The sequence below is a fragment of the Wolffia australiana genome, chromosome 1 (assembly GCF_029677425.1).
Source record: "Wolffia australiana isolate 7733 chromosome 1, ASM2967742v1".
NCBI classification, from domain to species: domain Eukaryota; kingdom Viridiplantae; phylum Streptophyta; class Magnoliopsida; order Alismatales; family Araceae; genus Wolffia; species Wolffia australiana.
In genome coordinates, this window is record NC_135835.1 from 5,389,090 (window position 1) to 5,406,590 (window position 17,501).

General features: G+C 38.4%; 1 protein-coding gene across 1 annotated transcript; it reads right to left on the bottom strand.

Annotated features, from left to right (window-relative positions):
* Window positions 1-9,704: 9,704 nt before the first annotated feature.
* Window positions 9,705-15,611, bottom strand: LOC144703077 (protease Do-like 9). Its single transcript, XM_078575163.1, has 9 exons — window positions 14,914-15,611; window positions 13,900-14,099; window positions 13,640-13,820; window positions 13,377-13,568; window positions 11,667-11,899; window positions 11,339-11,440; window positions 11,201-11,251; window positions 10,589-10,693; window positions 9,705-10,147 (listed from the first exon to the last, which is right to left on the bottom strand). The coding sequence occupies exons 1-9, from the start codon at window positions 15,527-15,529 to the stop codon at window positions 10,049-10,051; spliced, it is 1,779 nt and encodes a 592-aa protein (XP_078431289.1). The 5' UTR covers window positions 15,530-15,611; the 3' UTR covers window positions 9,705-10,048.
* Between the last annotated feature and the right edge of the window lie 1,890 nt (window positions 15,612-17,501).

The following is a 17,501-nucleotide window of genomic DNA, read 5'->3' on the forward strand; positions in this document are numbered from 1 at the left end:
AGTAAAAATGGTTAAGGGAAAATTTGTACCAAAAATATATCCCTGCTGTAATTGCTGGATTGATTTATATGCTAGTACCTAGATTAACTGTTTGTTAAAAAAATACAATGGTTACAAAGTTAAATAATTTTTTGTGATATGCAATTGGAGGGTTACATATGTATTGTTCTCTTTCTTTGAATATATGATACCCCTGGGAGTGATCACCAGGGAGGACCCCCCTGAGGTACTGTTTTTGGCTTATCAAAAAAATTCTTTGTGACTGGTAATTGGTCAATAATTGGTGCAGCCAATCAATAGAAGAAGACTACATATGCATCACGATTGTGATGTAATAATTATCTAAATGATTTAATCGTGGGTTCATTTTTGTTGTTCCATGAGGCACACTGCATATTTAAATACTGAATAATGAATACTATTATGACTTATTCTTAGGTGGCCAAATATAAATTTTGCAATGAATGCGACTGGCACTTGCATAGGGGGACCGAAACAATACTCTCACTATTTTCTCGCATTAAATGCAACACGAGACGCAATGTGAATTGGAATTCAATAAGTGACGTGGTGTTGCTTCATTCGCTGAAACTGTGCATCTTTATGGTGCTGAAATCAGTGCCATAAAGGCTGTAATTTTTTATCCATTCTCTGTTTTTAAGGTAGTATGCATGGCCTGATTTAGTGCCGTGTGGTGCTTAAAAAAAAATTTTCATTAATGTGCTTTTGGAGCATGCAACATATGTGGCAGCAGATGGTTGATTGGTGGAGAAATATAGAAGAACGAAGATGCCCAATCACGTCACAGATCTAAATCCAGTTGACAATGTGTGGAGGAGAGATATATATATCATCTAGTAATAGAGCATATGCCAATTTTAAAATGCAATATCAGGAGATTCAACTGTCTAATTGATTTCAAACTTTGAGGGTTGTCTCATGTTTTGTCCTCTATCTATCCCTATAAGTGGATTAATTGAGAAATGCCACGGGAGAGAGAAATTTGAGAGGATGCTCGCCCCAAAGTTGGAGGACTTGGTAATTGCTTCAGCAAAATTTCTCTAGCATCTTGCATTCAAATTCTAACTTCCATCATAGCGTATTGATTTCCTCATTGAATGTCTTCAAATCCCACTAAAAGTCAACATGTATATGCCCTTGGAGATTGTTTTAGGATTAAACGTCATTCACTCTGTTCAGGATCAAAAATTTAACTGCATTAATATTGCTTTATGATTTTCCTTATCTTCATTACTATTTAATACTCATAGATATATTTCAGAATGACCGAAAATTCAATTTCCACCAATTTTGTCTAAATTCCCCCTAGAAAAATTCCCTACTTTCTCTCTGTGTATTTGGAATTTATTTTTCCAACAATCAATCCCCTATCTAGCCTAACTCTTGCAAATTTTCTCAAAAAATTCTTTCGTTTTATGCTTCAATTTCACTTTCTCATTTTCTTTTTAAATTTTTGAACAGATCTCATTCAATTTTTAATCTAATCCAGTTCATTTCTGCATATTACTTTTGTTTTGATCTTGGGTTTGGGAATAAATTGTAGCTCTTACGTTTTCTGAACAAAATTTTGAACCCATAAATTATTATTATCTTTTAAAAAATATTATAAGTAATTATTTGTTTATTTTATATTACACATTTAATTAAAATATAAATGATGATTTTTTGTATAACTGTCTCCTTGTTGATAGACCTATTTCTCATTGTATACTTTTTATAAAGAGGGAAAAATTTAAACATTGTTGCATAGGTCTAAACACTAACAACACAATTAGTTCACATTGATTATACCCAATTTAGCATTATCAAAACCATAGGGTAGGGCAGTTTTTCATATCATTTTAGGGGCTGATAGGCTTGGTCTAATACTGAAAATAATTTTAATAGAAAACAGCAGAACACTGGGATTCTTTTGTCACGTTGAGAACATAACACTGCGATCTGGTGGCCTTGTGAACATTAGAACGCTGAGATCCAGTTGCCTCTAAAAAAGTGCAGTACGGTAGCATTTGGATGCCTCTTAAAAGCCAAAACAGTGGCATTTGGTTGCCTCCTTAAATCCAAAACACTGGGATTTTGTTGCCCTGTTAGAGGCATAACGCTGGGATTTGCAGAATCTAGGAATCTGACCTGAGAGGTGGTGAGAATATTAACTGTTCCCATAAAAGGTGATCTTGATAAAACATCTGCAACTGTTTTATGTTTACCAGGTTTCAAAAAATGGTAAATTCTTCTTTATATTGATCAATTCAAAGGCCCCTAAGATTACATCAAATATCCATCCTACAAGCTATCATACACAACTGACAGGAGCCATGGTTTTGCAAATGTTTACAATAAATCTGCCTCCTTGGACTGGACCGTAGGCACAAAATCTTTTAAATAAAATCCAAATTTTTTAATTTTTTGCAAATTTCTCTACTTTTGGAGCAATGATTAAATTTTTATTATAAATTTTACCATAAATTTTGATGAAATACATAACAAATAAATTTACTAATATTTTATGCTTGAAAATCAGATAAAATACCTATTTTAAAGATAAAATCAGGCTTACATTACAGATGTCCTATTATCACACATAATGTATAGCTATAGAAGATTTAAATTGGGTTGTAGGATTGAGTTTAGACAGATCACCAATGAGGGGCAACTTACCTGACCCCCCCCCCACCAAACAAAAATGCTCGAGGGACAATGGATGAAAGAATATATAGTTGTAAATATAATCAATCACTGGCTCAAGGAACAGAAAGCTCCGCGCTTTTTTCATGTTTTTCATCCTCGGATCAGGATGGATGACTGTACAGAGAAAAAAACAAGTCGCCATCCACCCCTGAACCTTTCCACTAAAGAGCTAGTAAGAGGGAAGGTCAACAATTCAAAAAGTGCCCACTTTGTGGAACATAGACACTACCAGCCAAATATCCCCGCTTTGTTTTTTTTCCTTTTTATTTTTTTATTATACCCCAGTTACAATTAATTATAATGTAAAATAAATTATGAACTACTTTACATTTTAGTATTCTCAAAATAAAGAAATGTTTTTATATTTTTAGAATGATTATAGCTAATCCCTGATTAAAATAATGTTAGCATATATCATCTGTATTCAGTGACCAGTATGATAATTGATCACAAGAAGATGGAGAACCAATTTTACTTTATCAATTGAAGGTTATGTGAAGCTTTGAAATTCGTGTTGGGCGAAAACCAATGTTACAAGATGAAGTGGTAAGGAGATGAGTTAAATGATTATGTTGATGTCCCAGAATGAGAAGGCTTGTGCACTCCAGTTAGCCTATGCCATAAAGTTTGTGGGTTGGAGAACTGTTATGACAACACGAGAAGGCATATGCTCAATATATTATGCTTGTTTACAGAATGGGGGAAAGAGAAGCAGAAAACCTAGAGCAGAATTGAGGTATAGCTTGAATGTGTATATGATTATGGTCTCCCTCTTCTTCACCCCCTTCCATTTATAAATTTGGATACACCAAATTATAGCAAGTGGGTAAGCTGTTTATATCACATACTATAAATTTGACTTTATATCTTGAGTTTCTAAAGTTGTAAAGTAGAAGCATATTTTAATAACTACATTTATATTTTATTTTATCAGTTATTAGCTTTAGCAACTCAGAAAAGAATTAACTTAGGGATAAAACTATATGAGGAAAAACTCATCTTCCTTATGACCGTCTGATTTACACCAAGTTAAGGCATAATCATCCATCCTTGCAACAAATAATTGATCTTTTGTTAATGAAAACATAATTGATTCTTATGTGCCCTACATCCCAATAAATAAAAAATTATTTTTTTTCTGTATCCACATTTTTCACCATGGTCTGAGACTCGTTTGGGCATTTATTAATGTGTTGGATTTAATGAGTGATACAGCATTTTACACCCATTTAGGTTTGAAGCCATTTTACTCTTAAATAACGTTATTTCTCATATTAGTAAATCTAATTTATTACATTCAATAGTTCCTCAAGTAAAATTATTGACTCTGGGGATACGGTAATATGGATAAGAGAGAAGCCTTTGGATCATAACACTATCCAAAAACTCCTCGTCCTAATCACCAGGTAAATTTCATTGACATATTTATTTGGAAAATTTAATTTAGTCATAATAATTGAATTTAGGTTTGAATAAAAAAGTTGACTTCAAAACATGACAATCCTTTAATCATAATGGTTGTATTAATTAGACAAGAAGAGACTTTTTCATCATAGTATACTACAAAATAATGGCTTATCATATTCTCTAAAAGACTAACATAGTATTTGGTCATAACCAGATGTTTTATTTTCTAATGTCAAGGTTATTGAAAAAATTATATCGTCATTCTTTTAGTAGTCATTTCACATATTTTATGTGGTGATTTTCATTTAAACTGTCACAGTTGATTTTATTAAGCTTAAAACGATCTGGTGCACTTGTAGGGTTAACTCTTGATTATACTTGATTTATGGTATTCTAAGATAATTTTCTGAAATTAATGTCACAAATAAAATAATTTTACAGCTCATAAATATTCATATACATTAATTTAAATATTGTTAGGGGTTTATTATATTTTAGGATGAAATTCTATTTTTTATGGATTCATGGTATTTTTATGGAATTTTGTGACACAAAAGTTAAGAAAAAATCATAAATCAGAATATATAATTTTTGAATTTATTTAAATATTTTGAATAATTTTTTTAATTTTCCAAATCCTCCTAGGATTTTGTAATCTGGCACAAAAGTTTGAAGAGAGAAAGCAAATCAGATGGCTCAGATTGTTCCAAATTCCAACTATGATATTTAACGATGTAGGAGTTTTGAGGGTAGTTTTATTTTTACCTTATTGATCATCCACCATCTTGGATATATAAATAGAATTGAAAATCCTTTGGATTTTGGTCCCCACTAGAATTAGCAGAGTGATTTACTCCTTCAAAATCTGATTTGTGTCCATAATTGCATTCCAAGAGCAAATGATTGGAGGAGTGACGTTCAAATCAAGATACGTGAAGAAAAAGCTCGTCTAGGTTAGTGTGATCAAGATGATGAGGTTAACATGATCTTCTTTTACCGACTCATGTGTTTGTCATTTTCCTAGGTTATCATCGTGGATGCTCCAGGTTTTCACATCCTACATACCTCCACCAAAATATGTTATTTATTGGCATGTATCGGCCTCATCTCTACTACCACTAGCGATCGTAAACCCACAGCACTTGCCCCCCCCCCACCTCTGCTCCTCAACAATGGGCATCATGATGAAAATATATGTGGGCGGCAAACCAATCACACATTCTACAACTCGTTCCATGTTCATTAATAAACATATTCATTATGGTGCACTTGTGATGTTTATAATGAAGTCCATGAATACATTATTGGACTTGGTAAATTATGATGAGATTGTAATACACAGATCACTAGTCTTTAAGCATGTGTTCTAAACATTCACATTCAAAGGATACGCAAGAAGGACATTGAAGTATTCAGATAGAATAGCACTTTCTAGCGTCACTCAGATGACTAGTGTGACCGTTCCCATAGCCATTAGTGTGGAGACACTAAGGATAGATAGTGGGTGCTCTTTAGTGGAAAGAGTTCACTGAATTGATCTGTATGAATCCCTGAATGGTATTATACCAAAGTGTCAGTCAGATCGATTCACGTCACGGTTGTGTAAGTGGTCCTTAGACCTCAGACACCAAAGACGTCTTATGGACGGACAGTTGTACTTTGACTATGGCCAACGAGAGAAGTCTCTAATCAAGGGATTCTTAAAGGTCTTAGTTCGGGTACATCAAGAAGTTCACGAGACGATTGAGTGGTCAATATGGGATCGTTCACCCTCGTTATTAGAGTTCATATCTCAAGGAAGACGATGCGATGAAGTCCTTGTCCAAGGCAGTGAAATATCGAAAAAGAGTTCTTCTATGATTTCTGAATGCATAAGTACTAACTCGGATGACCGATTAGGGTTTGATAGTTGACCATACCTTAAGTTGTCCAAGGAGTGTCAAGTGGATAAGGTATTATACATACACGATAACCGATGATGAACAGGTTCTATGAGTGAGTCGATACACACTCCTTTGTATCTTCTAGAGCATGAGGTTTAGCTTGGCACCCCACGTGTTGGAGACGACCTATCGGTTGGGTTAAATTGATTTGATATTAATTAATCTATTTATTGATATAGTTAATTAATTTTAAATGCCAGTAAAGGTTATTGGGCCGCTGGAGTCATTAACTAGACTGATACATTGGCCTAGAGGGTCACACGCAAATGGTCTTTTGGATGTTGGAAGATATACTTAAGTTTTGGGAATTTTTATGAAAAATACCCACTTAGTATAAATAGGGAAAGGCCCTGAACGAAATCCACCCAAGCCAGAATTGTTCAGGGGCCTTTACCCTTTTTCTCCCTTCTCCCCACACCCCTTCTCCATCCCCGATGTGATCGGGACGACGTAACGACAATGATGGAGAAAGAACGGGGCTCATCAACAAGAAGGAGGAGATTTGACGTGGTGAGGATCGCATGGATACGTCTAGAGGCTGCACACTTGAGCAGGTCGACTCATCTCACTCTGGGATACAAGAAATCATAGATGTGATCCATGCAAGGGTACTTTGTTTTATGCTTTTATTGATGTTGTTCGATTTCTGTTCAAGCCTTCCGCTGCGGAATATTTTGATTTAGTCATCCATATCAGGGCCTTGAGAGCCCAACATATCTGCCACCATCTATGTTGCAATCAGGGGATGAATTTCATCCACCTGCTCAACAGCAATCACACCATCGCTATCAAGTGTCCACCAGTGCTTCCTAAGCACTGGTTAAGGTATTTTAATTAGAACCAGTTAGAATTTTAAATTATGAATTCCTATAAGACTTTATGACATATTTAGAATTATTTTGAATTAAATAATCACCGGATTTCTTCTAAATTAAAGTTAGTGCTTAAAATAAAAATTAATTAGTTCTTAAATTATAAATATTAGAATTCAAAAAATAAGAAACAAAGTTAAATCCCAACACATTTAAATGATCCTCTAAATTTGGCTTGATACTTTATGAACACCATATCCACAAGTAACATCAATTGAGTTGTCTATCATTGGCAAGATTGTCATTCCTGCTCTGTGAGCATGTATGCCATTATCTCGTACACACTGAGTATGAAAAAAAATCAGTGATATAAGGTCTTATGAGATACTGTAGATCTAGTTTCTCTATCTTTAGGACAGATTACATATCTAAATCAGTTAAATATATTATCTACTCAATAAAAAGATAATGAGTTATGCCATTTTTTTATAACACATATTTATGTAAATATAAAATATTTCAATAGGTTTTAGATTTTGTGCAAATATGTTTGAAAGTATCTACACGTGAAGAAAGACAAAATAAAATACATAAGTTATCTTGTTTGTATAAAGTGAGGAAATAGAAGGGGTAAAAGACTGACTAGTAAAAATAAATAATAATTAGGAACATATTCATCATGTTGATGAGTGTCTTAAAATGAAGACATTAATGTTAAAAAATTCAACCCCATGAATATGTATATATTCATGTTTCAAGTTGAAGATGTTTGTAGTAGAATATATGCAAGTGTTTTCTCTTCTTTCACACTATGAGCATTACTTTAAATTTATTTGGTTATATGTTCTTTGATATATATGTGACCTCCAAGCCAATATCAAATTTCAACATATTGTTTAATATTGGTTGGTACACTATATTTGTTATAATGCACATGTGATGCTTATAAATGAAGTCCACGAATACATTCAATGATAAATTAATATATGATGAGGTCATACTACAGTGATCCCTAGTCTTTGAAGATATATTCTAAATACTTTTATTTGAGGGATCCTCGAAAAAGACATCAAAATATGTTTAAAATAATATCGCTGTCTAGTCCCACTCATATGATGAGTTTGGTTGACTGCACACCCATTAGTATAGGGACATTCAAGGACATAAAGTGACCGGTCTTTGCAGATGAATTCATTGAATTGATTTGTGTGAATCCCTCAATGGTATTATACCTAGAGTGAATAAGATTGATTCATCTCATAGTTAACTATTCTTTAGACTTGACATACCAAAGCCATCTACTGGAATGAAATTTGTGTATATACTATGACCTTTGAGTCTCTAATCCAAGCCATCCTAGTGTAGAGACATTCAAGGACATGTAGTGAGTAGTCTTTGGGAGACAACTTCATTGAATTGATTTGGGTGAATCCCTAGATAGGACTATACCTAAAGTCAATAACATTTATTCATCTCATAGTTAAGTATTCATTAGCCTTGACATACCAAAGCCATCTATTGGGATGAAATTTGTGTTTATACTATGACCTCTGAGCCTCTAATCACAAGCTGTCCTAGTTCGGATGCCACAACAAGTTTATGAAGGTCAATATAATAATTTGACTCAATTAAAATATTTGTCCATGGTAACATAAATCCTTCGCCATGGTAAAAAAAATATAAGATGTGTTCACCAATACTAAGCAAAATGATTGATTTAGGTTTCACTTAAGTATACCTTGAGCCATTTGAAAGACTTGTACAAATGACTCAATTTCATATACACAATGTCGTGACAATAAAGTCTCCATGAGAGAGTTGACACAGCTTGTTATCCCACAGGCTGGTGCCCTAACCAATTGATTTGATTTAACTAATTATTGTTTAATTAATATACATGTGATAAAGCTAATTAATAAGGTCAGCCCAATAAAAGTTGAGGATAGTACGAATAAAGTGCACCCTCATTTGATAGAAATGTGAGTAATTTCAAGTGTATTCCCTTTTGTTCTCTCTTCCTTGAGTGATGCTTCTTGTGAAATTGAATGGAGAGAAAATAAAGTTTCTTGGTTTATAATTGGAGGAAAGAAGAGCAGGTACAACTCTCTGAATACCAGAGGGATTTATTTAGAGACAAAAATTTTGAACTCAAAGAGAGTCATCTTAAGTAAATAGGGAATCACAAATTTAATCGTCCAAAGGTGATTGCTTTTACTTTTTATGTTTTTGATTTTTGGATCCGCCTATGATTTGATGCTCCACTGCACAATCTAGTTTGGAGCATATCAATCAAAGCCGCAATACTTAGTAGGGTTTAAGCTAACTAATGGGCCCGAGGCCTTGTACTCTGTAATAGCCTAACCCTAGGAGATATTAATAAAAATAACTACTTCAGGCCCAACATGGGCCGCCTAACTTCCCACTAAGGGCCCATTAAGGGCCCATTGGTGTAGGCCCAGTAGGGCCCATATATTAGGCCCAGTAGGGCCTAATATATGTTGGGCCTGACCACAGTCAGGCCCAACTCTCCAACGGCTGAAACCCAGCCGTTGGAGAGTCCAGCTGCTTTAAAAGCAGCTGGACCTCTCTGTTTCAAACAGTCATATATTCAAAATATATGACCGTTGGAAACAGGGAATATTCCTTAGGAATATTCCCTTTCTAACAAGTGAAGTTTTTCTTCTATAAAAGGGGGCCCAGTTCAGCAATAAAAATTATTCCTTCTTGCTCCAAATTCTTCTCTCTTCTTTTTTCTCTTTCCATTAATCACAGATAGTGCACATTTCAACTGTTGTTCTTTAAAGATAGAAATACCCAGGCCTGATACACTCAATTTTCTGTTAGTACTTGACATTCAAGATCCCAACCTGTTCAACCAAAAAATATTTCAAAAAATAAAGAGTTTCTACCTCATGATCTGTTACAAAGGTAACCTAATGTAGGTAAATGCGATCACCACCATGCACTCGAGAGCATGATAAACTAAATATTGGTGTAAAGATATAGGAAATAAGGGAAATGAGAACATCCCCACGCTTCGACCGCATCACTTCAGTCTCCTGTTGAGTCACCAACACTCTCATATGTTCCCCACCAAAGCGCAGAGACAGGCAATATGTTCTAGAGTGACCTAGCGATGCAACTTCTCGAGTTTTTAGGCCATACCATCCTCTATTATTAACTTCGAAGATCTTCCGACATAGCCGAAGGTATGCAGTGCATGGTGAGGATATCTCTAGTTGCTTCCTTTGCAGTCTTCGTCCGCAGTACAACGATCTGATACACAAGTAATCAGACATATAATACGGATATGTACTTTTTATCGACTGCATGAGCACATTCATGAAAACTGAAAGCCCTAGACCATATAAGAGGATTAGACATTTTTGGAATTTACTTTTGAATTTTCAGTTTTTTGTCATTGAACACATCAATTGATCCGGATTATGAAAATGACCTGCTGTGATTTAAGGAAGCGGATGATGGTTGCAATGAAGTGAGGTTCATCTCTGAAGATGAGCCTCAAGAGAATAACCAGGAAAAACCATAAATATCCCCTATTCTACAAAATAATGAGATCAACACGAGGCAATGATTATGAAATCACAAATTAAATAGAAGAAAAGATGAACGGTTTTAGCTTCATCTTTAATCTGGCAGGAAAAAAATTGATCGTTCCTAATCGTGAAAGAAAAACTAAAGAATACGAAAGAAGACCTGCTGATACTCCAAATCAAATTGCAAGAACTCATCATTGCAACTTTCTACCATAGCTGCCAAGCACTTCAGATTCTTCACAGGTTTACCATTCAAGGAAACGACCTGAATAAAGAAATTCAATATTGTCACTGGTTACGTCAAAGGGGAAATAAAAATATCTGCGTCTTTCTGCAACAGACTTCAGAAATTTTGGGGATCGTGCCTGGCATTGTTCAATGCAGTAATTCAAATGCTGCACCTATTAGGCTTGTGTTACGATCCCAACCCCTGCCAGGGGTATTTTGGGCGTTTAGATTTTATTGTAATTCCTTTAAAATAGTTTTAGCCCTTCCCTAAGGGGAAAGAAAAGGACAGTTGAATAAAGGCTAGGAAATCCTTCAAGATTGGGGTTCAGAAGGCAATCTGAGTCCGAACACCAATACTAATTAAAAGACTTGGTCACATTAAAGATCAAAAGAAAGATTCACATGCCTCATGATATCCGTTACAGTGGCCATTCAATCTTAAATAAACATAAGAATAATATAAAAAAACTTGGCCCTTTCATAAATCTACTGGATTTTTAGTAAATGCAGCCAAACGTGAAAGAACACTAACTGTGAGTCTAACCTGAGTATTAACAAGATCCTCATAACCAATGTTGATATCAGCTACCAGCACCTAGAAAAGTCCCTATCCAATGAGTTCCAATGATAAAAAATACGGTTGAAATCAATTCATGTATCAGATAAAAGAAGGAAATAAAACCTGAGACACCACCACAAGCTGTTCATCTTCAGACTGTGCCATTGAGTGCAAAAGCTTGTCCAACAACTTGACAGGAGCATCATATTCATACTCCTTGCCATACTACAAGAGATTAAAAATTTTCAACATTATTAACAACTAACTCTAAGAGTTAATTACTGAACATGACGAAGAGAGAAAAAAATCATGCCATCAATTGCAATCAAACCAGAAGGTCGACTCTGACTCCATTCAAATAAATCATAAAATGGAAATCATTCAGCAATGAATGAAAATTTCCCAGAACAACAAGCAAGAAACTAAAATAAAAGAGTGTTAACGAACAAACCTCGGAACGGAGATAAGGAACTGAGACCGCTGTGAATACAAAGCCAGCAATGATGTAATAAGAGGGAGGGAGGGCCCTTATATGGGCAGGAATGAGCTTACGACTGGCTGAAAGCTTGATACTGAATTCATGAACTCTCGAATCACGAAGCACTTTGATAACAGCATTCTCTCCAGTGTACTTTTGAGAAACGAGGTAACTGAAGCCGATTCGCTCCCCATGCCTAAAAGGGACTACCAAGTGGAGAAAGAACCAAGATGAGCAGACAGTCGAAGCCGAAAGAAAGATAAGACAAAAAAAGGATTGATACTCCAAACCTTAAGAAGAAAAGTATAAGCCTTAAATTTCTGGGCCACAAATGGTAAAAAAATAAACAAGCACCTGTATTGCAAAGTCCACACAAAGCATAATCACAGAGTCTAAGAGATTCCCTTAACAAATTCTTAGACCAAGAATTAGTATTTCCCAACCCAGGACAAAGTCCTCATTGTCATCCAGAAGTCATCATCGTCATTTTCATCATTATTGCAGACCGGTGCCAATGACAATAACAATACAGTCAGCATCATACAGATGAGGATGATGATTTGTCTTCATTGTCATTTTGAGATAAAGATGAGAAGCTACCAATTCGTCCCTCCATTGTCATAGTCATTGTCATTGTCTTCATCAATCATCTGCCGCTAAGGTGATGATTTAATCACTGTTATTAAACTTGCAGGAGAATGATGAGGATGATGACGACTCATCATCATCCTTTTAATTTCTCATGAAGAGGTTGTCATTGTCGCTATTGATGCGATTTCAGCGTCCTTCAGCACCGCCAACCTCCTCCCTTGATATGGTTTCAGAAGAGAAAACTCCATTGATTCTCCCCAAGGGACTCGTTTAAAACCATTCTTGTACGTATGGGCCAAGGGCCCACATACCTTAGTTTTCTGATTCCCACATGGGAATGAGTAACATGTCCTCCAAAGTGGGCTGAGGGCCCTCTTAACTGGAGTTACTTATTACCACCCACGTGGGAATAAGGTAAGCCATTTAAATGCGGGTTAATTTAAACAAAATGGCCCAGTTCCAACATAGAGGGGTAAAAAAGAAAAAATCTTCTGTGTGCCACATAATATGCAGCACACGCCTACAAATAAACATGTGGAAAATAAAAACAGACAGATGGAAACTTGTAATCGAAAAGTGATGATGGTGATCATCATCCTGAAAAGTATGATGCAATGCTCAAGGCGGCAGACAGAGGAAGGGGATACGTGTCTCCATCCTCAATGTCCTTGTCATCATCTGCCACTGTGACGATGATGGCGATTCTGCCAGTGGCATCCAAGTGGTCGGCACATGCCAATGAGGGAGATGGTCATCATAGTCGTCTTGGCATGATAATATGATGAGAATGGTAAACATCATCATCGTACTACCCTCGTCATCATTAAGGACGATGAACAGTACATAGAACTACAATCGCTTATTCCAAAGAAGGCTACCACAGAAGTATTTGAGTGAAATACAAAACTGAGTGCTTTAATTTCGCATTGGGAAGTATTACATGAGAATTTCATATATTTAATATATAATAAACTACCACCAGAAAGGTTACCACAAAGAACCTATCATTAGTAGAAATATCAAAGCACCATTCATTCATTCATTGAAAAAAACATTTCAATCTTCCAAGAGTTAAGTAAATTAACACCATACTTGTTCCATCATTGGCAATGTCGATCCCATCGAAACTGAGAATGATATCAGATGGCTTTAAAAATTGAAATTCGGGTGCAGTGGGCTCAATTCTTCTCACGCGAACACCCTTCTGATTTTCCATCATTCCCATAGCTTTCCGCAGGTCCGGATTTTCCATTTTCTGCCATTCAAGACCGAGAATCGGAAAACCTGCGCTGAGTCAGAATAATATGATATTAAAAAATTGTATTAAATTAAAAAATAGAGCCATCTATAAGCACCTGTGTACCCTCCAGACTTTTCAAAGTCATTAATGAAATGCATAATTACTGGCGTTGGTATAACGTATCCTATATTCTCCGCATCTTCATGCTTAAGTGACTGAAATGCGATACCAACACATTTTCCCTTATCATTAAATGCAGGGCCCCCTGAATTCCCAGAGTTTATCGCTGCATCAATCTGTAATAACATTAAAATAATTAAATATGATCCTACATCAAATTGGAGTGCTCAAAGGAAGAGATATAAAATTTCATACTTGCAAACCAAGAAGCTCAGTGGAACCATGAACGTAGGATAATATCTCCATGCGTGAGACAACGCCACTCGTCACTGAAATCGTGTCTCCGCCAATTGGGTACCCAACAACTGTCACAGCATCTTGTAGTGCAGGAAGAGATCCAAATTCCACAGGCAAAACTCCATTCCAGAACTCGTCGTCGCTTACAGTCAGCAGTGCTAGCAACCAAAAAGGTCCATAAATATGTAAAAAATGGATTGAATTTTTTCAATATGTAAAAAAAGGCCTGATAAAAATGTTCAAGTATCAAGATGAGAAACAACAACAGATTGGATTTACATGGCTACTGTGTCAGAATATACATATAAAAAAATCTAGCAATCTATCTGCCTATCTATCGATCCTTTTGCCAATCAATATCCATCTAACTAGCTACAGCCAAAAAATATTGCTTACGTATGATCACCAATCAATTAAGAATTTGAAGAGTCGAAAATATTTCTCATATCTACCTAATAAGGAATTCAGGTCAAAAGACTAGTTTCTCACATTTCTCGGCCCAATTCTAAGCGACATTGATGGGCTACTGCAAATGACAGCGAAAAAATAAGCAATTTGATGAAGAATTCGCTTACCAATATCACATTCCGTTCCAAAGGCGAGAACGGTGGCGAGGCTTGATAATAAGGTTCAAGTATCAATATGAGAAGCAACAACTGACTGGATTTACATGGTCACTGTGTCATAATATATATAATGCCTATGTATCAATCAATGTCCATCTGACCAGCTACAGTCCAAAAATATTATTTACGTAAAATCACCAATCAGCTAACTATTTGAAGTTTCTAAAAGGTTTTCTCATACGGTTGAGTCACCCCAACAGACGCAAGGAAAACAAACTATCTACCTAAGAAGGAATTCAGGTCAAAAGACTAGTTTCTTACATTTCTCGGCCCAATTCTAAGCGATACTGATGGGCTACAACAATGACAGCGAAAAAATGAGCAATTCGATGAAGAATTCGCTCACCAATATCACATTCCGTGCCAATGGCGAGAACGGTGGCGAGGTACTTGGTGTCCGACCCGCGCTTCTTCAGCTTGACCTGCGTGTAATGCTCCACGGAATGGGCGTTGGTCAGCACCCGCCGACCGGAGACGATAAACCCACTACTGCTGGAGCTGTACTGCCGCTTGCGCTGCCACGGGAGGGAGAAATTGGGCTCGGTGTGCACGCAGAACACCTTCACCACGGCGTCCATGGACGGCAAAGCCCGGGCGGCCTGCTCCCACTTGAACGGCGCCGGATCAAGGCAATCCCCGCCATTGCCCGCGGCGAGGCCGATCGAGCTCGGCAGCGGAGACGAAGGCGGGGACGGCGACTCCGCCGCGGAGCCGTTGAGCAGGGCGGCGGCGCGGCGGCGGGGGGTCTTCTTGGGGCGTCCTCCGGGGCGGTGGGAGGGGGCGATTTCGGCGACGGCGGGGGCGGTCCGGGGGCGGCCGCGGCGGCCTGGGATTGAGGCGCTGGGCTCGGGCTGGTCGGTCTCGTCCATGGGAGAGGCGGAGTTGTGCAGGTCGAGGGCTTCGGCCTTCCTCGGGCGGCCCCTCTTCTTGCTCGCCTTCTGCTGCTGCGGCTGGTCCGCCATTGGAGCGAGCTCGTCGCCGGCTAGGGTTCCGCCACGATCGCCTCGGGAGGAGGAGGAAGGGGACTTGCCGTGTCTGGTTCAATTGTTCGAAGAAATGGCGTCATCTGATGACATCCCTTTTGAAGCTGCCGGACGCGGATGACGCGTCGTCCGTGACGGTGGAGGCCCACTTTGACTAGTGTTGACGACGGATGACGGATGATGTTTGTCTACAGATGGGACGGGGTCACACGGTCGTCGTCGTCGTCGTCACCATCATCACCATTATGTCCTCGGCTGGGACAGTCAGTTTGTTTGTGACGAAGAACGCAATGGATAAAGGAAATCACGTGTCCACAATGGTGGGGTCCATGTTTGTGGCCAAGGGTTAGGGTTGGACAACGGATGACGGATGACGGATGATGTTTGTAGACGGATGGGACAGGAGCAAATGGTCATCGTCACCGTCGTCGTTGTCATCACCATCATCACCATTCTGTCCTCAGCCGGTACAATCGCTTGTTTGTGACGAAGAACGGAATGGAGTAAGGAAATCATGCATCCACAAATGGTGGGGTCCATGTTAGTGGCCTACGGTTAGGGTTGGATGACGGATGACGGATGATGTTTGTTGACAGATGGGACGGGAGCACACTGTCGTCGTCACCTTCGTCGTCATCATCATCATCATCGCCATTCTTTCTTCGGGCGGTACAGTTGTTTGTTTGTGACAAAGAACGCACCGGATTAAGGAAATCATGCGTCCACAAATGGTGGGGTCCATGTTAGTGGCCTAGGGTTAGGGTTGGACGACGGATGACGGACGATGTTTGTCAACGGATGGGACGGGAGCACACAGTCATCGTCACCGTCACTGTCATTGTCACCAATTAGCCATTAGTCGGAGCAATTATAAGTTTGTGACGAAGAACACAACGAATTAAGGAAATCATGTGTCCACAATGGTGGGGTCCATGTTTGTGGCCTATGGTTAGGGTTGGACGACGGATGATGTTTGTCGACGGATGGGACCGGACATACAGTCATCGTCACCGCCGTCATCCTCATCACCATCGCGCCATCAGCCTATGCAGTCATAAGTTTGCGACAAAGAACGCACCGGATTAAGGAAATCATGCGTCCACAAATGGTGGGGTCCATGTTAGTGGCCTAGGGTTAGGGTTGGACGACGGATGACGGACGATGTTTGTAGACGGATGGGACAGGAGCAAACGGTCATCGTCACCGTCACTGTCATTGTCACCAATCAGCCATTAGTCGGAGCAATAATAAGTTTGTGACGAAGAACGCAACGAATTAAGGAAATCATGTGTCCACAATGGTGGGGTCCATGTTTGTGGCCTATGGTTAGGGTTGGACGACGGATGATGTTTGTTGACGGATGGGGCTAGGCATACGGTCATCGTCGCCATCATCGCCATCATCAACATTCCGCCAATTCTCTTGGTTGACCAAAACGTAGTGCCATAGATACTCTTTAAGCATAGCATTTACAGGCTCCGTCTGGCAGTCGATTTGGTGGTGGAAGCTAGTTGAAAAATTGAGCCTGGAGCCCATGTATTAGAACAATGACTCCCAAAACGACCCGTGAATATTGTATCACGGTCGATAATGATGTCGAGCAGAAGACCCCAGTACTTCACCACATTGGACATGAAGAGAGGAGCCACGCCATATTCGTGCACTTCCAACGTGGTAGGGATGAACGTTACATACTTGGAAAAATGGTCAACGACGACGAATAAAGTATTGGGTTCTAGAGGCCTAGATCTGGATGAACAAATCAAAACGAATCTCGGCGGAAGACTTGAACGGAATTGAACGACATCATTAAAACTATAAAACGAAGTACCTTTGCACGGAGCGCATCCATGATTTCTTCGATCTCGGAGCTAGATGAGTCAAGCTGCTCAAGTGTGCAACCTCTAGGCGTATCCACGTGATCCTCGGCACGTTGTATCTCCTCCTTCTC

Excerpts from the sequence above, each read along its gene's own strand:
- LOC144703077 (XM_078575163.1), bottom strand. The coding sequence starts at position 15,529 with ATGGCGGACCAGCCGCAGCAGCAGAAGGCGAGCAAGAAGAGGGGCCGC. Across the intron at positions 13,569-13,639 it reads AAAGTCTGGAGGGTACACAG|GTTTTCCGATTCTCGGTCTT; the intron begins GTGCTTATAGAT and ends GACTCAGCGCAG. Across the intron at positions 10,148-10,588 it reads TTGATTTGGAGTATCAGCAG|ATCGTTGTACTGCGGACGAA; the intron begins GTCTTCTTTCGT and ends CTTGTGTATCAG.